We start from the raw sequence: 23346 nt of genomic DNA on the forward strand, positions 1-23346 counted from the left end.
TGAGGAATCAGTTAAGGATGTAAAAAGAATAGTCAGAGTCTTTTTTGTATAAAACCTTGAGGTTGGTGATAAGAAGGCACTTAGAAGAATATTTCAGAGTTGTACAGTAGGTCATATTTTTGTTTTTGCAAGTAGAAAACAAAACAGAATCAAAACACTAACATTTGGTCGCTGCTTCCAAAATTGAAACAGCCATCTCTATGTATGCGGTAACATCTAAGCAGTGAATGAGTAGGAGCTTTGGTGCTGAGCACATTGTCCCCTCCTATCAGGGATCCCTTGGTCATAATCCCATGTCTAAATTCTGTGCATGTTGAGAAGGGTTGGGGAGTGCTTCCTTGAAGAATCTTGACCACTTTGAAAACTAAAGACTATTTGTGCCTTTTTTCTCTTTTTTCCTGTTAAAATAATAAAAATAACTCCATCCTTCTGCCAGTGCTGAACAGATGATGAGAATGGTCACTCAGTGCTTGTACTATCAAAAAGATTAAAGATAGATCCTAAACATCAGACACAAGAAAAAATAATATAAATTAGAAAAGAAGGGTAAAGCCAGGTAGGGACTGGGGGAGGAGTGAAGGGGACAGGAAGAGAAAGATTCCATGAGAAAATCCAGTTAAGGTAAGCCCTTGCAATTGAGAAAATTAGCTCTGAGATTCTCATGACCAAAGTGAAAAATAGAAACATAACGGATTCTTAGCAGATTATCAAGGGAAACAAAATTCTTTTTTAGCTTTTAATTATTAGAGGAAATTATCAGCTGGTTTTCAAATAGGAGACACTTGGACAGTAGAGTATATGAAGACTACATTAGCAATTTATTTAAATTCATATTGACATTTCTTAGATTTTCCCTGAATAAATCATATTAAACATATAAAAGTCAGAGCTGGCATACAAACTAGTATTGTTACAATAAAAAGCCCATGACACTATTTCAAATAATTTAATTCTCTATTGCCAATATTTCCAGCTCCCAATTCCCTACTCCATTACTTATAGTATTCCAATTATTCATTAAAATAGTTTAATATATCATTAATAGTACAGCTTTTCCCCCACAGTGGGAGTAATCCTAAATAGTTGCATGTGAAACCAGAATCTTAAATTGGGACAAGACAGACAAGGTCATCTTCCAGGAGATTCCAAACCTGATTCTTCATCACCATTTCTTGGCAAACTTTTAAAAAAATCAGACTTAATAGCTGTAGGTATAGGCCCAGAAATCTGTTGTTTGTATTGCTGTTGTTTTAAAATAGGTTCTTCTGTGTAGTCAGACATTCAGGAATCACTGATCTGGTCCACTCTCCCATGCAGTGCATGCATCCTCTCTAATAATGGTTGGAGTCAGTTGGCCTGACCATGTTAAGGGACATCTTGACTTCAGGAGAAAGGACAGTCCATTGTGGGAAAGTTTAATTGTCAAACTGCATTTTTTTTTTTACAATCACAATAACTACAAATATTTCATTTCACTTCTGATTAAACTTTGTTGGGGGCTGTTAACCTTTAAAATTCCCCTGTAGCAAATATCTATGAAGCAAATATTTCATGTTCTCACAAAAGAATGTATATGCATCAGGAAATTATGTTATCTAACAACATAATGCCTAAGGGACTTCTTTTGTAAGTGAACTGTATCGGTGACTGTTCATCCTTAAGAGGTGTATGAATTATATGTTGAAATATGTTTTATTAAAATTGGCAAATCCTATCCATCTGTTTCTAATTTTTAAGATGTTGAACATCCTTTCATCAATAATACTGTCAAATGGATAGCTTTGTTGAAGGTAAATCTTAACTTTTTCCATTTTTAAAACTTAATTTGGAGTTATTTACTTACAGTAATTATTGCAGTTTCTGACTGCTTCTCTAAAAATATCTGCCTCCAGGACCTCACTTTCATTTCTCTACTTAGAGCCTGATGTTTAGAATGTGACCTGAATTGAAGATCTTTGTCTGTTTAACATGAATAATAAATGACCAGAATAATTTACAAGTTATGCATTTCAAATTAAGTGAATAACAAAGAAATAAAATTTCACATTATAACATTGAATGTGTCCTCCTACGGAAGATTCATTATGTGTGTCTGAGTCCCATGTGGTAAACAACGCTACGTGAAATGGCAGGAAAATAAACTTAAGGTAGAAGAAAATAATTTAATTAGATCTGTCGTGTTTCTCAAGAGGACAGAAATATACAAAAGAGCAATTACTCTGCATATTAGGAAGACCGAGGAACTTTTCTTCATTCTTCAAATTTTAAAATGGAAATTAATTGGCTTTTCAATATAAATGGTCTTTGGGAGAATTGATTGGACTAGCTGAGGCCTCTCATTCGGGGATGTCAAAGCACAGGTGGCTTAGGCAATACAATTTCTTCTCACAGAGTGGTTGGAGACTCTTTTATCCATACAAAAGTACAAAGGTTAAAAAGCTGCCTCATTCCAGGTGACTTGGGAGTCAGGAAGCAGTCTCGGCTTCGGGTCATTATTCAGCTGCCAGCCAATGGAGGCCGGGACTGCACGGATCCTCTCTATGAAGAGAAGGCCTGCGAGGCCCCTCAAGTGTGTCAGAGCTACAGGTAATAGAGAAAAACCAAAGCAAGTGACGCCCTCAGAAGGACTTCCAGTCCATATGCTTCCAGACAGGGTAGAGAGGAAGCCAACACTGCTTCTTCCTCAGACCCAATGCAGTTTGGGATGTTTATGGCTGTAGCTGCCATTCCTGCCTCTATGGAGTGGAGCTGCTCCACTTCTGAAATTATCTCCTAGGAGGCAAATGCTTGTGTAAATTTCCCATCTGTGTTATTAGCTTCAGTGGTTAGGGGAAATGTCTTAGGTTGATATAAAGTATTTGAAATGCAAAGAAGTGGTTAATAATTATGAAACACATATGGTTTAGGAAGCCATTTCTATTTCACGTAGGAGAATAGCCTAAGCATTTTTCCCCTGGCTCCAAAGAGCACCTGTTTCTCATAAACAGTGGTATTCTGGCTCAGGAAATGACATTGATATGTCAATGATGCTAGTAAGATGTCTGCTCAGTGCATCTGTGATCATCCCAAAGAAAACTGTGGTTATTGAAGCTCTATATCAACTTGATAATTTATTAGAGAAATTTGGATTCCTTGCTATTCAGACTTAAAGTTTCTAATTGAAACTTGATGTAGTACACAATCGCAATCCTGACAACAAGTGAAATACTGTGGCATCAATTAATGGAACAAATAATAATTTAAATGGAAATTTATGGCATATTTGCCATCTTAATACATCTTTCTGAGATGACAAATAGTCTACCTGTATATTTACATCATGAACATTGTCAACTAGTAGCACAAACTTAATCATTTTTGAAACTGGTTTTTGTAAAAGCACATTAAAATTTCAGTTGTCGAACTACTCCTGGAGTACTGTAGTCAAAAGAGCATTATACAAAAGACTCATGACCCGAATGCAGTTTCATAACTTGAATGCAAATAAACACAACTTACTTAAATGGAATACACTTCTGGTACTAGGTGGTGCACATCTTGGCAGTCTGAATGATTAAAAAGTCTAAATGCCCTTTATAGCTCTCTGCAGAGTCCATTTCTATAGAATTGGCAATGAAATACTCTTGTCTTCAATACCATAAAATATATTTATATTTAATGCCTTAACAAATATATACATTACACTTAGATAGGACTGATCATAGTTGCAAACCTCCTATTTACAATGGTCAAAGTCATTTCTTTTGCTGCTCTCTGTGATTTTCCTTCTTCACTGGACTTCTATTCTTTATTCATAGATGGAAGACTCACAAATGGCGCAGGTGCCAGTTAGTCCCTTGGAGCATACAACAGGACATCCCTGGAGCACAGGAAGGCTGTGGGCCTGGTCGACAGGCAAGAGGTGAGAGGCCCTACTCTGCAGTTGATTTGCTTTTCATTTCTCCAATATCCATAGTGATGCATTTTTCACTATGACACCATTCTACACAATGCCAACACCAAGGAACTTCTCTGTTTAAATTTTGTTCTTTGGTGTTAGCCCATAACTACTGAATTTTACCCTAATTTGTACCTGGAAGAAGATCAGACCAAACTTTTGGTTATGGCAAACATAGTACATTGAATCTTGGTTTGTTTATTTGTTGTTATTGTTGTTGTTGTTGGTAGTGGTGATGGTGGTAGTTTTTAGATCAAATTATTCCACATTACTTCCCACCTTAACAATTCATAAAGGTCACATACATGCTTGCCTATATACATCATATAGATGTATGTGTACATTTGTGCAATGTACTACAACTAGATATCTTTCCCAGAAGTTCTCAGCAATGACATCCCTACCATTGTCATGGCTATCCATGATCCTAAGCATATTTGGTACTGGTTTTTAAATGAGAGATTTGTTTACTCAAAACCTGCAATATGAGAACCTAAATTGACCTACACTGCTATATTATATGGAATATTACAGAAATTAATGATGAAAAATTTTCACACTTGCTACAATTATTTACTACATTTTATAGGAAATAGTTAAATTTTAAGCTTTGGGACATGTTGTCTATATATGTAGCAAATTCAGTCTTTAGAGAGTTTGTGATTTTTTTATTCATAACATACAGTTCCTGCTATGTACTTACAGTGTAGCTTAATATGCAATTGAATGTGCATTTACCTTTTTTAACTTATAAAGATATATTTTGTTTCCTCATTGATGCTTTTTTTTCATGATGATAGTAGTCTGAACATACAGAACTGAATTTCAATTTGTTCTAATTTTATTTGGGACCCCAACTTCCTTTAGAACTAGAAAAACTTGCTTTTTCTTTTGAGAACAGTTACTTCATTTTGGAAAGGAAAAGAAACATAATCTTCACTTGAAATATAAATATAAATTTAGAAGTCTTTGCTTGAAATATAAAAATTTTTATAAATAATACTGACTACCTAGTGATTTTTAGGATTTTATTTGCATAGTTTACTTTGTGTGTCTTCTACCACCAAATTTGGTAAAAAAAAAAAAATCCCTTAAATATATATAATTGAAAGTCATTCTCATTTCAGATTATTCTTCAAGAAACTGATGTAAGCTTTTCTTATCATGTAGTACTAAATCCTTCTTGAATGGAGCCTATGTTTACGTACATTTATGGTTTTACATAGTTTATAACAAAAAGAGGCATGAGTTCGTGATCAGGAAACAAGGTTTAGTTTCAGTTCTATTCCAAAAATGAGTTTTGCTTATCTCAGTTTAATTAGATGGAAAAAAAGAATAAAGATTTGGCTCAAATGATCTTTTAGGGTTATTCCCATTTTCATCCTATCATCTATGCACAAAGTAATGGCCAGAGATCAGAGGGTGAAATTAAATTAGGTAATATAGAGGAAAGACATATTTTCACAGACTTCCACTGTAGGAAATATAAGATATGGTAGAGGCAGTGCAAGTGTGAAAACATCTTCAGTTCTAAACTGTTACTTCAAAGCTGCACAACCTTGATGATTCATTTCCTCTCTTTGAGTTTTAAGCCTTACTGCACTGGTTACCTATTGTCTTCATTAAATGGAAACTCCTTACCCCTCCATGTAAGTTTATAGTCCTGATGAATGTGCACAATATGGCATAGGGCATGAAAGCAACAATATTAACTTTTGGTTTTTTGACACTCAGTCTGGGCCAAAAATTATTTTTTTCTGTGACAATTGTTGATGTTTTTATTTCCACATCTGAAAACCTCGTATGAAAAACATCCTATTCTTGGTGCCTGCTTTGTTGTATCTAGTATTCTTACCCACTCCCTCTGTGGAGAAGGTCTTTGACTTTTTCGGTGCTGCTTTCTTGCATTTCTTTCTTTGGTTTTCTATTACTGGTCCCTCTTCCTCCGCCTGTCCTTAAACAGTACTTTCTAATGTTGGCATACTTGTCAGACTGCTTACTCTATCTCTGTGGTCTTATCGTTTCTAGGCTGAGAAGTGAAAGTTCCACTATAACAAGCAATTTCCACAAAAATATACTCAAAGAATTTCTTTAACTTTCATGCAGAGATCACCTGTTTGTTGTTGCTGTTATTATTTCAGTAGTCAGAAATTTGTTTTTCTTAGAGCTTTCATTTCTGCATAACATGAAATGGAGAGAAGTATCTTTTGCTAATGGCAAGAAGGCAAAATTTTCTTGCTTTAGTGTTTATGGCTGTTTTCAGAATTTTGCATGATCAACCTGCCAGAGTCTCCCTGTTTTCAACTTTGTCCTTTTATCATCAGAGACAACAAACAAACAAACAAACCTGGTGCTGTTTTTTAATGACTAAAATAATTGCACAGTAACCATCAATCAGCAGAGACTGTAGACTTCACACCCTTGCCCTCTCCAGTATGTCAGACTCTAATTCAGCTACTCATTCTCTGTGATTGCATTCTGAAGGCTGTGCAGAAAGAATCATGAGTATTATGAAAGGGTAAAGGTTTCAAACCAGGAGCTTTCATTCATTAGGGAAATGAAGTCACTCCTCATTCAACAAGTAGGAGTTAAGGTTAAAACTGAACAACTACAAAACCAATCATTTGACACTGAAGACCTAAGAAAAGACTTAAAGAATGGGCTGGGACTTCACTTGCACCATCTTGTTAAAATGAGTAGAAAAGAGAAAAAGAAAAGAAAATGAGATGAACTCTACCAGCTAAGCATAGAAAGTAAGGAAAACAATAAATAAGTTCTCAGAATAGGGGGTAGATTGAAGCTCCCAAGATGGGATCTGGATCCTGGGGCAATTTTATGGAGAGCTATAAATGTCAGGATCAGTATTTTAGACCTTGTTCAATAAGTGGTAGGAGCAAAGACCTGATGAAAGTGGTGTTTCATCTGTCAACATGTACAGAATAAATTAGGAAGATAAGACACATGGGCCTGGATGTCAGTGACTATGTCACTGGAGCGGTGCAAGGTTGCAGTAACAGAGACTACCACTGGAACCACAATACAGAAATGGGAAAAACGCAATTAATTTTGGACTTAAGATAGTAGAAAGTACTTTTAGGACTTAGTGGCAGGTAATACAAGGAATGATAGAAATAAGAGTCAAAGTAGAACATGATTCTTTAACTCCAATATTTTCAGCTTGAGAATAACTTCATTGGTGAAAATTCTTAGACCTGAAGGTAGAGCCAATTTTGGAAAGTATACTTTTTATGTTTTGCATTTGTGGCCATGGCAGGGTAGCCAAGTGGAAAAATCTAAGTATGCATTTAAAAATGCATAAATGTAGCTATAGATAGCAGAAGAAATTTGAGCAACATTTGCATAAAGTAGTTGGATGAAGTCATATTAAAAACTTAGGTCTTTAAGATTTATTATATATTTGAGGAGAAGTGGTTATTTCATTTTACCATTAGTAGATTTCTTTTTCCTCTAGCCTATTCACATGTGTAGGGTCTTTAAACATTCCTTTTATTCTAAATAATTTAACTTAAATGCTATTAACTTTAAATTACTGTTTCCTTGCTTGCACTGAAAATGACACCATATGAATTAAAATATGGCCATTACCATTTCATCTTACTTTACTATTCTGTGGTTCTAAAGATATAAATACTTATTGCATGGATTCTATCAAATTATTTGTCTGGACCAGAGGTTAGTAAATCCAGCCTGCAGTCTGCTATTGTTTTGTCATTAAAGTGCTATTTGAAAACAGCTTCATTCATTTCTTTGCATTTCCTATGGCTGATTTCAAGATACAAGGTAGAGTTGAATAACTACAAGAGACAATACGATCCAGGAAGCCAAAATATTTTTAAAAACTCACCCTTTTTAGAAAAAGTAAAGAGTTATCTAAATTCAGAAGCATGTAATAAATGACATAGTCACAACTTCGAATAGTACTCAAGCCATTACTCAATAAGATCAGAAAGTTCCTGGAGTTTATTTTGCCCCTTGGGAAGACGTTTCCAAATTCAGTTCAGCAATAAAGGAACTATTTTAAAGTTAAGAGAAAAGTGGACTTTAAGAACTGTAAAGGTAGTAAACTGTCTTTTGGATAAAATTGCTTTTTTTTTGCAGGGGTTAGGAATAAAATGTTGGCTTTCAGAAAAAAAAATTAAAATTAAGAAAGAGTGGATAAACCTGAAAATTTGGGGGATATGGAAAACAAGAGAGAAAAATATTCTAGGGTCTCATAATTCTCCTGTGTAGAAGATGATAAATCATATGCAATAACTGGACATCAAATGTTAGTTTACTTACATACAAAGAATGTATAAAAAAGAAAGAACATGTTTCACATAATATGCATACTCAACACAACACACTTATGAGATCATGTTAGAGTCAAATCTCTTGAACCTTTCATATTAGTAGGAAAATATAACACTAAATTCTCTTTTATCACCTTACTAATCAAGCATCCCAGATCTCTTATCCAGTCACTTGTGCTGACTTTTAACCACCTGTTAACAATAAAGTGGCTATTACAGATGAACTTCCATTTTTACTCTTAATACTATTAATAGCATAATTGTCCACTTGTAGGAACTATGTATGGTGACATATTTATAAGATTTGGGGGGCATTCCTAGAGTATCTTTAACAAATAATTAACTGTAATGGCTTACAATCCTAGCACTAATATTCACTATAAGGCAAATTGCTGAGAATTATCTTTATCTAGAAGTAAGTCAGAATATAGGAAGATTCTACACTAATCAACTAAATGCACTCTTGACCAAGTATATATTCTGTGTATGTAAGAACCATCTGAAAAAAAAAAAAGGTCTATTACATTAAAACACAAAGTACTTTAAAGTAAATTGAGAACTGGGAGTGTAGCTCAGTGGTCGAGCACTTGAGGAAGATGTGTTAGATCCTGGGTTCAATATCCAGCACTACAAAAAATGTAAATTACTATGCTTAAAAGTATATATAGCTGGGTGTGGTGGCATATGCCTGTAATCCCATGGCTCAGGCGGCTGAGGCAGGAAGATCACAAGTTCAAAGCCAGCCTCAGCCACAGCAAGGTGCTAAGCAATTCCATGAGACCCTGTCTCTAAATAAAATACAAAATAGGGCTTGGGATGTGGCTCAGTGGTTAAGTGCCCCTGAGTTCAATTCCTGGTACCTAAGGGGGAAAAAAAGTACATATAAACCTATGTGTTTATTTATGACCAAATTCCTTTACATTTGAAAGGAAAAGCAAAATATTTTATCAATCATTCCCAGAATCACCAGTAAGTTTTGCCCAATCTTCACTTAGTCAGATTAGCTACTATACTACATACAGAATATTTTTTAATACATCAAGTGATTCTGTAGTAATCTTTCATAAAATAAATGCTTAAAATATTGTGATAATAGTTATTTTAATCTGCTCAGGTGGCTATTACAAAATACCATAGACTGGGTGACTGAAACAACAGAATTTTTTTTCACATTTCTGGAGGCTGAAAGTTCAAGATTAAGATGCCAGCCAATTTCTGAAGACCTTCTTTCTGGCTTGCACACAGCAGTCTGCTCTCTTTGCCTTTACATGGCAAAAAGAAGGAAAGGAAGAGAAAGTTCTCCTGTCACATTTTGAAAGGGCAATAATCTCATCAAGAGAGCTCCCCCCACACTCAAACTCAAGACTTCTTCAATACCTGTTACTTCCCAAGGCTCCATCTCCAAATACCATAACTTTGGTGTTAGAGCCCCAACATATGGATTATAGGGTGAGGCAACTCAGTGTATCGAGATAGTGAAGCGTCAAATAAAATTTTAGTATACAAAACTATATATTTGTTAATATTATTTTCTCTGAAAGCTGTAAAAATAGGATCACATCAGTCCTTAAAATTCAATGCAAACTTCCTGAATATCATTCAATATAATTCATTCTCTCATAGAAGAAGTGTATATTAAATACATGTTATATGCTTCATATTGCTTTCACAGTACTAGGCTCAACCTATTGAGAGAATAAAAATAAACAGCAAGTAATTTAATATGTTACAGTAAGAAATACACTGTAGTGTACTAAAGAATTGGAAAAAAAGAAAAAAATTGATAACCACTGATAGGGAATATAGGATAACAAAAGCAAAAATAAATAAATAAATAAATAAAAGTAAAAGCTATGTGCTTAGGATTAATGTGCTGACCTGTTTTCTCAGGGTGCCTCTGAGTGTGTTAAAGGCAAAACCACATTCTGGAGGATCATGAATATCAAGAGGAGGAGGAGGATTAAAAATAGAAGTAGTGAGTATTTTAGCAAAGTCTTGGGTACTGTAATCCAGCAAATTTTGTCAAATGCCATAAGAACTAAAGGAGAGAAAATAGATTTTAAAGAAAGAATTAATAGGATTTGACAATTTTAAAACTTGCTTCATACTATTCAAGTTGCTAGTGTATAACTTTGTCTTTCTCTATTCACATTTATTTGTCTTTCTCTGTTTACATTTCCCATTTGTTCAGATGGTATTTAGAAAGTTAAATTATTGCTTTGTCAGTGATTAAATATCATTGAAACCATAATAACATTGCATCTACATTAAATATAAAATATAATTATACTCATAATAAAAACAATTTGGGGCAGCCCAACCCAAGTGCTGGTCTCTTGCCTTCCTCCTCTGACTCCATGAGATTCACCACATGTTCTTCCACCTTCTCTACCAACCACCAGTTCCTGGGCTCTGTTCAGTCAAGTCACCTAGCCATCAGGGAATCAGTCAGTAGTACAGCCAATGTCTAAGCAGGCACAAGATCTTGGGCTTCCCGATCTCCTTCTTCTGCTCCAATAGCTTCCAGGGTAGATAGGACCTGGGGATCTGGCTGCAGAGATAGCTTGGGACATGGTGGGAATGAGTCATCTACAGCAAGAAGGAGACCATTCAAGAACTGAATGACTGTCTGCTCTGCTACCTGAACAGAGTAGGGAGACAAGAAACTGATAATAGGAGGCAGGAGAGTAAAATCCAGGAACACCTGCAGAAAGAGGAACTGCAAATCAGAGACTGGGGATGTTCCTTCAAGACTATCAAAGGGCTTAAAGCTCAGATCTTTGCAAATTCTCTGGACAATGACTCCTTCATTCTAAGGCCTAATGGTGCCTATCTTTCTGCTGATGACTTTACAGTCAAGTCAGACTGGTGTTGGATAAGAGGTGTTCCCCAAATTCCCTGTGTTAATTCAAGAATATTCAAAGGTGAAATGATTTGGATTGTGAGTACTATAACCTAATCAGTCCATTCTAGTTTCAGTGGACTGATTGGTGGTAACTTAGGCAGGTGGGACGTGGCTGGAGGAGGTGGATCACTGCAGGTATGACCTAGAAGGATACATCTTCCTCATGGTCCCTTCCTCCACTCTCTACTTCCCTGTTGCCATGAGGGTAGCAGCTTCCCTCTACCACACCTTTCCTTGATGATGTTCTACTTTACTTTGGGCCTAGAGCAATGGAGTCTGCTGTTCATGAACTGAGACCTCTGATACCATGAACCAAAATAAACTTTTCTTGTCACGTGTTTTGGTCACAGCAACAAAAAAAAGCTAACTACAACAACTGATCACTCACTAGTCTGCACAGAGTGACATTTGTGGCCCCTACAGAGTCATTAATGACATCAACATCACTCAGCTACAGCTGGAAACAGGAATAGAAGCTCTCAAGTAAGAGCTGCTGTTCATGAAGAAGAACCATGAGGAGAAAGGCAAAAGCTCAGAACCCCAGTCTGACAGCTCCTGGTTGATTGTGAAGATTGATGTCCCCAAATATCATGACCTGGTAGACAGGATCATGGTAGACATCAGGGGTTCAATATGATGAGCTGGCTCATAAGATCCAAGATAATTTGGACAAGTATTAGCCCCAGAAGATTGAAGAGAGCACCATAGTGGTCAGGTCATCATCTTGCTAGATTGGAACTGCCAAGGTAATGTTCATAGAGCTAAGGAACATAGCCTTGGTCCTTGGAGATCAACCTGGACTGTGGGTACAATCTAAAGGCCAGCTTGGAGCATAGCCTAAGAAACATGGAGGCCTACTACTCCATGAAGATAGAGCAGTTCAGTGGGTCCTGATGCACTGGAGTCAGAGCTTGCAAAAACCAGGTCTGAAGATTAAAAGGCCCAAGATTAAAAGACCCTGTTGAACATTAAAGTCAAGTTATAGGCTGAGATGACCACCTACTGCTGTATGCTGAAGGGCTAAAAAGACCTCAGTCTCAATAACACCCTGGATAGCAGCACCTCCATGGGAACCACCCAAAAGATCACCACCACCAATGTTTTCCTCTCATTTTCTCTTGATATTAGCATCCCAGTTGACTTGGAAAATTTGATTTTCTTTTGTATCTAAGAGTCTTGTCATAAAATGTAATTAGCATTTGCCATTTTTTAAATAGTAGGTCACAAAACCAGACTGGCACACTGTTTCCAATAGTTTCAGGAGGTTTCATAAGTGTTGCTACAGTTAGTTAAGCCTTCCCAGATCCTACTGCAGTCTAGCCAACCTTGATGTGAGCTACTCCTCTGGGGGCTGGTTGATATTTCCTAGTAAGTTCACAGACTGGCATTTTCAAGTACATTCTGGGAATCAATGAGACGGGGGTCGCTGGTAACTATTTAAGAACAATAAGAAAGAAAAGTACGTTTGTTTTTTGTGTGTTTGTTTTTTCCATTCTGCAAGCGTTATATTCACAAACTGTAATTAGGAAGGATAATTTGACAAACTTTTCAGTGAAAATCTCTTTTGCACAAAAGAGACCTGATCGTTACATCAACCTAGTAAACAAGTGGAGCCCTCTTGTTTTATTTATAGATCTGGTTTTATTTCTAGGCACAATTAGGTCTCCAGGTAACCAGCTCCCATTCACATGAAGCTTTTTATTTCTACATGATTCATTCTGACTATTGTCATTTTTTAAATAAAACTATGGGAAAAAATCTCTCACCTAATCACCCAATCAGCAGAATATATTCTATTTCTAATGCTACCTAGACACTACTGGGGTGGGATAAAACGTGCTCATATTGCTCAATTTAATAAATAAGGTCTCAGAGCTCCTTGAACTCCTTGTTACAGATAATCCAGCAACTTTCACTGCACTAGGATATTGATTCTTATCCTGTTTCCTATAATGAACTTCCATGTGTATATTTTAGATCTAAAAATTTATATCCCTCTGATTATTACAATGAATGTACAGCATGGTCTTATATGCTGAAGAGTGATCCATTGACCAATAGATGTTTCCTTTTTTGTGCAATGTGAATAATAAAGGCGTTTTATTCCTCTTCAAGAATATGAAGATAAGCAGCTACATTCTGAATTCTATTACATTTACTTCAGAGCTATATGAGTAGTCTTCCATTTACATACTCACATTTGTAATGAAGAAATCCATCTCATTAGTTCAAACAGTATTATCTATTCATACTATGAAACTTTATTATTTTCTTCTTTCAAAAATTTATATTTTCTTTATGTTTATAAACCCATTCTGGAAATTCTATACATATAATACTCATTAATCTTTTTTTAATTTAAATTCATGGGAAGTTTTAAAAATACACAAGATTAGGGAGACTAATATGAATGCTAGTAATGCCGTTATCATTTATTCAGCTTCAACAGTTTTCAACATATTGCCATTCTTGATTATCTGCCATTTCCTACACACCTAAAAAGAATTTTGCTGAAGTATTTTAAAGGATATATTTCACACATAAACACTTTATTCTTTCTTATAACAATTGTATTCTTATCACAACAAACAAAATTAACAACAATTCATATCATCCCATGATTAGGCCATGTTTAATTCTCCCTCTCTGTCTCAAAAATGTCTACATACAATGAACATGTTCAAATTAGGGTCCAAAAATTGTCTCCAGATTGCATTTTGCTAGTTTTACTTTTTATTTTTTTGGAGTCACTTTTAATCTAATAGCCTTTTGAGCTCTCTTTTTTTGTAGCACTTACTTGCTGAAGAAACTCTCTTATTTCTTGGTAACCTTTCCTCAGAATTGATGGGCAAAGCTTACCTAACGTGATTCATATGCAACCCACAAGTTAGTCACATTGATGTCTCCCATGTTTTTAACCTGCTGGGTGCAAATTGTCCCCTGACAAGTAAAAATTGTTGTGCCTTATATAAATGAAATAAAATTATAAATGAAATATATGTATATAATGAAGATAGAGTTAAATATAGAATTTTACTTTAAAATGATTATATTGATTATATTATTATATTATAATATTATTATATTTGCTGATCTCCCACTAAAAGCTTTCATGTACATTATCCATAGGATAGCATGATCTTTGGCACATCGTCCTAACAAGGCTCAAAGGAGAACTTATACATGAGATATACACACTCCACCTGCAAATGCAGATAAAATTTTGTGGGTAGCTATAGCTTTCTGGTGTATAGCTTTTTGGAAACTGTGCTTAGTATGATCCATCTTTTCCACAATTAAAACCACCCTGTTTTCAATGTCTTAAAAATGGTTTTAAGATTTATAAAGTTGAGAGACCAGATGGCTCTCTTTCCAAACATTTATATTTTCCTTATCCAATAGCAGGAAGTTCTTTCAGATTTTATTTCTGTGTTTGGATTGTTGTGTTTCCTCTGAGTTAGAATGCAAATAAATTGAGATCTATGATAAATTTTCAATATATTGTTCAAATGGTGCTGTTGCTACTTGTTTGGATAACATTGTGTGAGTAATTCATTCCAAAAGTACATTATCAAGAATCTGAGATAAGAAGAGTGGAGTGCTGAGTGGGTGTCTAAGAACAGGCATGGGAATTTTACACATATTTTTCTTTTCAAATACCTGAAATATTTAAGGCATATGGGGAAATAAACTATTTATTTAAATAGTTCTGTGCAAAATAACTGTTTCCATAATTGTATTTGTAGTGGTATTGTTTTATTTTGTTTTCTGTTTTTTTTTTTGTGTGTGTGTGTGTGTATGTAACTTAGTATGATGATAAGTGGAGCAATTCTGAAATATAATTGTGAGATCCTTAATGGAGAACCTAAGAAAATTTCATTTAATTTCTCAAAAGATTTACATTAGGGTTTGTTTCAAGGAGCCAAATTGACAAGTAGATAAAAGTAGCTTCATTTCAAATAATCCAAATTTAGTTTTGTAATGTTTAATTTTCTTTTAGTTATGAATAGTGTAACCCTCACAGCTTAAGATATGAATATGGTAAAATCTCTTATTTTCTAAATTAACCATTTCTGGAGGCTCCACGTATCCTGGCTAGTAAAATGTCTAATATCTTCCTCTTTGTCAGTCCTTCCTTTTGATCATCCTTGGGCCAGCTTTCCCCAAGAACCATGAGAACTTACCAAGTTTAAAGTGTGTAAGTGGTCAGTCCTCTTCCAAGTAACAGGTGTGGAGAGACCTGCAAAGTCACCTCGATTGGTTAATATACTACATAGGGTAGCAATCCTTCCAACTAGATGGATGCTCTTTATGATCAGCTCCTGTTCAAGTCCCCATCAAGTTCTCTTATTGAAATCTAAGTCAGAGGTCTCTTAGTCCATACCTAGATGCCATTGTTTCCCAAAGCTTGGCATAGTGTAAGAAGGATTAGGTACAATTTGTGAGATTCTCTTTGTGATACTTACTGTTTTTTCCTTGTCACCTAAACTTCATAAAGCTCACTGTTTCCACTTGACCAAGTTTTACTGTATTTAAAATTCAAAGACTCCTGTTCTTAATTGGCTATACCAAATTTGGGTATAAAAATGAAATGATATCTAAAAAATAGGAGAGTATTCACTAATGTTGGCACAATAAAGAAGGGTCTTTTATGTAACTCTTCCTGCAATCATTGTATTAAGTTTTACTAAATAAACAGAGAACTAATTGTTAGTTATGTCCCTTTACACACCCCATTACACAGCCCTGCACCAACAGATGTTAAGTTTTAGTTCACAGATAAAGACAATGTTGTCTAAGCTGGAGCCCTCTGAGTCCTAACTGTAATTTAGGATCAAAATGTAGGCTTCTCCCCTTAATTTCATAATGATGAAGTCCTGAGCAAGGATAAATCAGCCCAGCTTTAGCCTAGACCATAAACTTGAGAAATCCATTTAATTCATCTAAATTAGGCCATTTAAGGTAACTCAATGAAGATTAAAAATTTAGGACTAAACTTTAAATGGTTCATCTGCTTTCTCAGTAAATGAATGAATTATTTTTAAAACCAATGTGAGAAATGACAGAGGAGAAACAGGACTGAAAGCATTGCTTGCTGTTTTTCTTTATGACCTTTATTACCTTAATATTATATCCATGTTCAGTAAGTAATAAAATTGTTTCTTGTTTTAAGTAATTCACTAGAATAATACCTTTGAATAAATAATTTATGAATTTAAATCATTTGATAATTTTTAGCGTACATAACTGTGGAAATGCTGATAATGATATGATAAAGTATGATCGTTAAAAGTTTCCTTTTTCATTTCTAGTTTCCATTTTAATTTCTTCCATTAACTACATCAGAACCTCCTAGTAAATTTACAGTATACATAAAAACAAAACATGCTTTCTATGAGTTTCAAGACAAGTTGCATAAGTACTCCCTCCGCACCTCAAACTACCAACCAATTTGTTGCTAAGACCTTTCTATTTAGAAATTCTAGATTGCTCAATGTTATAAAATAATTTAGAGGTAACTGGTTTCTCCCAGCACCTTTTTGAATACCCTATGTCCAACATAAACTGGGATTAGAATGCATATATGAAAAGTCTGCTAAAAAATTCATTTCTTTATACCCCACATGTGACAGAAATTAAAATCTTTAACAGAATCTAGTAAAAGCTGCTAAATGCTCTGTGTGTTTTTTCCTGTGTATATGTGTGGGTGTGTGTGGTATGTGCTTTTCTGTGCCACAAAAACCCAGAGGGTTATTTGCTATTTTTAAAAACTTACAATCAATATTATGTGTACTGTGATTATTAGAAACACTGCTACCAGATTTCTACTGTAATAGGGAATTAAAAGGATTCCTCTGACAGAGCAAATGTGAATTTCTGAATTATAGAGTAATTAGAACTATGCTTTTCATTCAGCTATTACTTGTCGAAAGCAAGATGGAGGACAGGCTGGCATCCATGACTGCCTCCGGTATGCAGGCCCTGTGCCAGCCCTCACACAAGCTTGCCAGATCCCCTGCCAAGATGACTGTCAATTTACGAGCTGGTCCAAGTTTTCTTCATGCAATGGAGACTGTGGTGCAGTTAGGACCAGAAAGCGTACTATTGTTGGTAAGAAAAATTAGGATGCCTAAACCAACTCTTGTCATGGTAGAAAAACACAATAGAAGTCAGACCAAGAGAGTTTTGACAATGTATCTGAAAACTGCAACTGCCTCTTGTTGCTGTTCCTACACCGAATATGTCAGTGGACTTGGATGTGTATTTTAATGTAAGTTGGCAGTAATAGAAGCATTATGTCATTTTAATAGAAAGAATAAGCAATCTGACTCCCTATTCAAACTGACTGTGCAATACATGATAGATTATTTTTCAGCTTAAACATACACTTGCAGTGAATTGCCTAGAAATTGCAAAGTGCTTGGAGCAAGGAAGAAAGGTTGATTCTTCATTTTCTTAACCCAGCCTCACTGTCACAGGTTCAGGTTATCCATCATCTCCTAGAAGGAGAAATATGACATTAATTCTGTATCTGAAACTCCATCTAAAAAGAGAGTCACAATGACAAAAGTCAGTAATGTACCAAGCAACACAGGAACCCTCACACTGAACTGAAGACTAACACATTGCAAAAACTGTCAGTAGCAAAAGACAACAGAAAATATTGGTGGTAATAGACCATTCAGAAGGTTTAAATTATTAAAACGACCACCTGTAAAATGGAGTCCATTGAAAATAACATAAGAAAACTTAAAGTTTAAGTTAGAGATAGGTGAGGTAATTAATTATATACAAGAGAATATATTATATAATATAATAAAATAGTTTGTGATATAACAAAAATAATTAACTAGATATATTTTCAGGCATATATATATAATTTGTACTCAAGAAGAATTTATATAATTTTAAGAAGGAATTTACTCAAAACTTTTCAAATATTTTATTCTAATATTAAATATCTTCATTTTTAATATTATTTATATTTCCTACATTAATCACCACCTATGTGAAAATGATTACTATTCAGAAATTCTGAAAAATACAATGCATAGATGGAGACATAAAGCCCATAAATCTTTTCTGAATTTGAATCCTATGTAACTACACTATTTGCAGTTACCAAGGAAGTGACTGTCTCTGGCTCATATTTCTGCGTATGTGAGGTTTATGCAATCACTTCAAATTCCCCAATCAGTGGAAATAATTTTTTTCATTTTAGAGGATTTTATTCATTTTGGAGAGTTTAAAATTCAACACAGTAAGTAGTCCCTTATACAAAATGGACCATTTTTAAATGAGAATATAAGAAAATTTTTTACTATGCAAAGCACACAACACCAGCAAAAATCTGCATAGGAAGCACTTTGGAGTGAGAAAATAGTTTTATTTATAGGCTAGTAATGGGTATTGTTAAATCAGAGAAAGGAAGTTTAGAAAAGTAGAAAATTTAGGGATGTTTTAAATTAATAATGCTATTTTCCAACTTAAATTGTCAAATGTTTCTCTTCCACAGGAAAAAGTAAAAAGAAAGAAAAATGTAAAAATTCCCATTTGTACCCCCTGATTGAGACTCAGTATTGTCCTTGTGACAAATACAATGCACAGCCTGTAGGGAACTGGTCAGACTGCATTTTACCAGAAGGGAAAGTGGAAGTGTTACTGGGAATGAAAATACAAGGAGACATCAAGGAATGTGGACAAGGATATCGTTACCAAGCAATGGCATGCTACGATCAAAATGGAAGGCTAGTGGAAACATCCAGATGTAACAGCCATGGTAATGCAATTTTTCTTCAGTTTTCATATTTGCTGTCTTTGGGAGTAGAAGTAAAATGCATACGTATGGTACTAAAGCTTTTCGGGAGTGTGTTCTAAACTGAACACTGTGGAGCACCACATGATGTTTCACTTATATCTAACAGGACACTTGGTGGCATCGTCTAATTGTCCAAAGCCAAGAAGCCTGATGGGGCCCATATCCTTAAAAGAATAGGCACAAATGGTTCCAGAAACCTCTTGGAGCTTTTCAAGAGCCTTTTCACTCTGTAGACCCAACAGTCCCCAATGGTCTGTGTACAGAAAGGATTTAAAGAGGAAGTAATGTTTGAATTCAAATTGAGATTAAAGTTTTAAAGGAGACAGACTTTTAACAACCAAACTGGCAAGCTTTGTAAAGTGCCCTAAGTGTCATTAAGTAGCAGAGAGGAGAGGTGGAAAATAGTAATTGGTGAAAACTCAAACATCTGTTTATTGTCCATCAAGCTGAGATTAGCAAAAAATAAAACCACAACAACAGAACACAGGAAAATGTACACAGTCCTAGAAAACTGGATGCTTTTATTTTCTAAAGCAAAATAGAAAACGAAAATGCACTGATAATTGAGTTGCAAAAAGTTGAATCGTGGCCATCTTTGATCAAAGTATTTACTGAACTCCTTGAGTTTTTTCCCTTAACATGGGCAGCATTAAACGATATTTATCCACTATTATTTTATTTTAATACATCTGTTTTGAATCACAGATGTGTTGTAATTGTATTCTCAAGCACTAGTTAATGAACTCCAACCTTTTTGATAGGGATGACCAAAAAAGAATGAGTTAAATGGCTAGGATCTAGGTACACTACCCTCCAGCCTTGCCAAAATAACTTCTGCTATTGGAACAAACTAATGGAACCATCTCACATTTACAAACAATCAAGATACCACGGTGACACATTTATTGGAATCTCAAACCTTTCTTTATAATGTTTTCTAAAAACATTTTCCTTAAAAAAAATCATAGAGTTCCTATTTCATCAAAGTCTAGAGATGTGAACCTCAAATATTCCATGGTATTGAGAATCTAGATATAGTCTTTTTCATGTTAACATATGTGCATTGGAAATTGGAGATTATTCCATTTACTTAGAACAGTAACTACAAAAGAAAAATATTTATTATATACATACTTTGAGAAATTCTCTAAGAGTAAATGAGTATTTTAATTTCTACCTCAAAAAAACAAAGATACTATGTCTTAGATACCAAGAAAAATATAAATTTCCTTCCTATTTTGAGATTATAAAGTAGAAAATCATAATTACTTATTAAAATGTGAAATTCAAGATCACTTTAAAAATGTGTTTCTTTTGGAATGCTGCATATAAGTGTTCACTCACATTTAACTTGTTATGCATAGTTAGCCACTGAGATAATAATTTGTTTATAGAATTACCTGTGAACTTCCAGAATAACTTTAATATATTCTCACTTTTATCCTGATCTGCTAATTAGATGCAAGAGAGCTTAAGTAAGTCACTTAACAATCTTACTTTTAGGGAAAAAAAAACTTTAAAAATATTCTGTGACTCTCACAAAAAAAAAATTGGAACACTTATTAAAGAAAAAAAAATACAAAATTAATTGAAATTGGCCAAAGACAGAAGACTTCTTCCACTGTCAATTCAAAGCACCAGGAATGAAGTACTGTATTCCAGGGATAGGTATAGATAGAAAAAGATGTGTTCATGATAGCATTGAACATCATGGGACTTGGGAAAGGATATTAGATCCTTAACTAAGTGAACAGATCCAATGTAGTTCTTCCATTTGTCCTACATCATTTCTATCCTGCTGAACCTGATCTATGATGAGATATCCAGTGGGATATTTTAGTGTTTACTAGATATTTACTCAAAGTCAAGTCTGCAGCATTGAATCTCTATTGACTAATTTATTTGGCAATTACTACTTTCCTTAATCATGTTTTCTCAATTCTGATGGTATTTGTAAAATGTTATAATTTTGCCACTCTATCCAAGTCATGCTTGCCATCTCCATGACAATTGCCTTCTCTCTGCCAAATCAGCTTTCAAGATGAGGTGGAAGTGGGCTTTCAAGTGGCCTTGGAGAAGATGTCTCTTCCTCCTCTCCATTTAAACATAAAGTTGATCCCCCTGTGTGCTCAGTACAGTTACACTAATCCCCTATTAAACAGTGGCCTTGGGGCATTTCTGTTTAATCGTTGTTGTTCATCTGTGGATCATGTTATCAGTAATTACACAGATAAAACAGTTTGACTGTCACCAATTTAATTATATATTATTTTAGACTGTTTCCCATGTGGTCATTTTTTTTTATATCTTCAACTTGGGGCACGATTTTATTTTAATAGCTTGGACTTTTCTCATAATAATAGACTCTGTGCTGAAAGTGATTTAACTACATTCCTAAAAGTCAGATCTTAAGGTATACCTTAGAAGCCATGAAAACCTTCCTCCATCCTGATATGTGGTATTAAATATACTTACAGCAAAAATGTCAATATGCACACATCTAATATATATTTATGCATGTGATAATGCATTTGGAGCATTATATCTACTAAAAACATAATACAAATAATATATATAGCATTTTGGTATGAAATCTTGAAAGGTGTCACTCTAGCAACAGATTTTTAATCACTCATAAACCAAATTAATTACAAATTTTCTACTCACCACTAGTGCTCTCCCCTTTTCTTTTTTGTTTCTTTTCTTTATTCTTTCCTTTTCTTTCTTATTTATTTTTCTCTCTTCTCTCAGTACTTGGAAATGAACCCAGGACACTGAAGATCTAAATTGATTTATTTTCTAGAAGTTTATGCTTTACTGAGTGCCTAATTTCTTAAGTTAATTACCTTAAAAATTTCACAGAACAAACTTTGAATGGGCAAAGTAGAGAGAGGGAAAAGGAGGGTACATGGGAGCAGGAAAGATGGTGAAATGAGAAGGAAATCATTGCCCTAGGTACATGTATAACTGCACATAGTGTGATACTACATCATGTACAACCATAGAAATGTAAAGTTGTGCTGCAGTTGTATACAATGAATCAAAATGCATTCTGCTGTCATATACACTTAATTAAATTAATTAATTCAAAAAAATTTTCACAGAATAATAGAATATCTGAACCTCTAAAAATCACATTATTTAACCTTGATATCTTAAAGAATCTCAGAGATAACCTAGCTTATGCAAGAACACATATCCAACATTTCCATTTATGCATGTGATAGAATTTTACGCTTAATCCAACTCAGCATTCCAAAATCCCCTATCCTGCTCCATGTTTTACATTTCTATACATACATCACTTTATAACATACTATATAACTTACTTATTATGTGTTTTTTGCTTGTTTTGTTTTTGTTTTTTGTTTTTTGGTGGTGGTGGTGGTGCTGAGGATTGAACCCAGGGCTTTGTGCATGCTAGGCAAGCACTCTACCAACTGAGCTATTTCCCCAGACCTCTACAATTTATGTTTTTATTTCCCATGTCAGTGCCTATGAGGATATATTAGATTATTTTATTTACCAACGTATCCTAAGCACCTAGAATAATAAATACCAGTAAATATTTGTAGAATGTATGAATGGATGAAATGCTAGAGAGAATTTATTTTTCCTTACAAAGACTTGAGCCCTAGTGGGGCTGCATTTTATCCACAGTCAGGTTATGATGCTCTCCTTTTCCATCCCTCCATACCATATTTCTGGGCAATAAACAGATCATTGAGATCACTAAATCTTTTACCAAAAATAAGTACTACATGTGCCAGAAACTTTCTATGTGATACTGATCAAATATTCAGGTTTTTCTTTACATACTGAGTGGGAGAAGAAATATTAGTAGCACACCTATTCCACTTAATGAGGTCAATAATACCCATTTTAGAAAATCTCTTTGATTCCCATGTAAAGTTTTCTGTTCAGAGTTGCCTGATTCATACAACAGTAGGTTTGGATAATAGATTAACCCATTGGTTCATGTTGATAACCACTATGACAACTTGGATTTTCCCAAACTGGAAAATTACCCAATTTAAAGGGATTGAATTGTGTGTTTGGGATATTTATGTAATTCCACATACTCTCTCTGTGAAAATATGGAATAACTCTATTTGATTTATGTGAAAGGGACACGTTAAAAATGAATTAGATAAAAATAGTTGATGCTCCAGTTTTGAGCACTGTGAGCCATATAATTCCTTCTAGACAATTCTCTTCAAACTTACCCTCATATTTTTTCTCCTTTGGTATTTCACATCGTCAGTTTAAGCCATACTGCATAATCAGTAAATATTCTAAGACTGAACTCAATTAGACAGGTGATGTTAAATCATTAGTCAGCATCAAGCAAGCACAAAGGTTTATCTCATGA

The 23346-nt window shown here is 34.5% G+C and overlaps 2 protein-coding genes across 3 annotated transcripts in view; one reads left to right on the top strand and one right to left on the bottom strand.

Moving 5' to 3' along the window:
• The window catches only part of THSD7A (thrombospondin type 1 domain containing 7A), a 394233-nt gene that overhangs the window by 314154 nt on the left and 56733 nt on the right, over positions 1-23346 (top strand). The window contains exons 10-13 of the mRNA XM_081283672.1: positions 2454-2586; positions 3798-3901; positions 17072-17266; positions 18672-18935. Coding sequence (XP_081139798.1) covers positions 2454-2586; positions 3798-3901; positions 17072-17266; positions 18672-18935 — 696 coding nt within the window. The remainder of the gene's footprint in view (positions 1-2453; positions 2587-3797; positions 3902-17071; positions 17267-18671; positions 18936-23346) is intronic.
• The window catches only part of PHF14 (PHD finger protein 14), a 604994-nt gene that overhangs the window by 146419 nt on the left and 435229 nt on the right, over positions 1-23346 (bottom strand). The window lies entirely within an intron of this gene.

This window comes from Spermophilus citellus, assembly GCF_964194105.1.
Source record: "Spermophilus citellus genome assembly, chromosome: 3".
Taxonomy (NCBI): domain Eukaryota; kingdom Metazoa; phylum Chordata; class Mammalia; order Rodentia; family Sciuridae; genus Spermophilus; species Spermophilus citellus.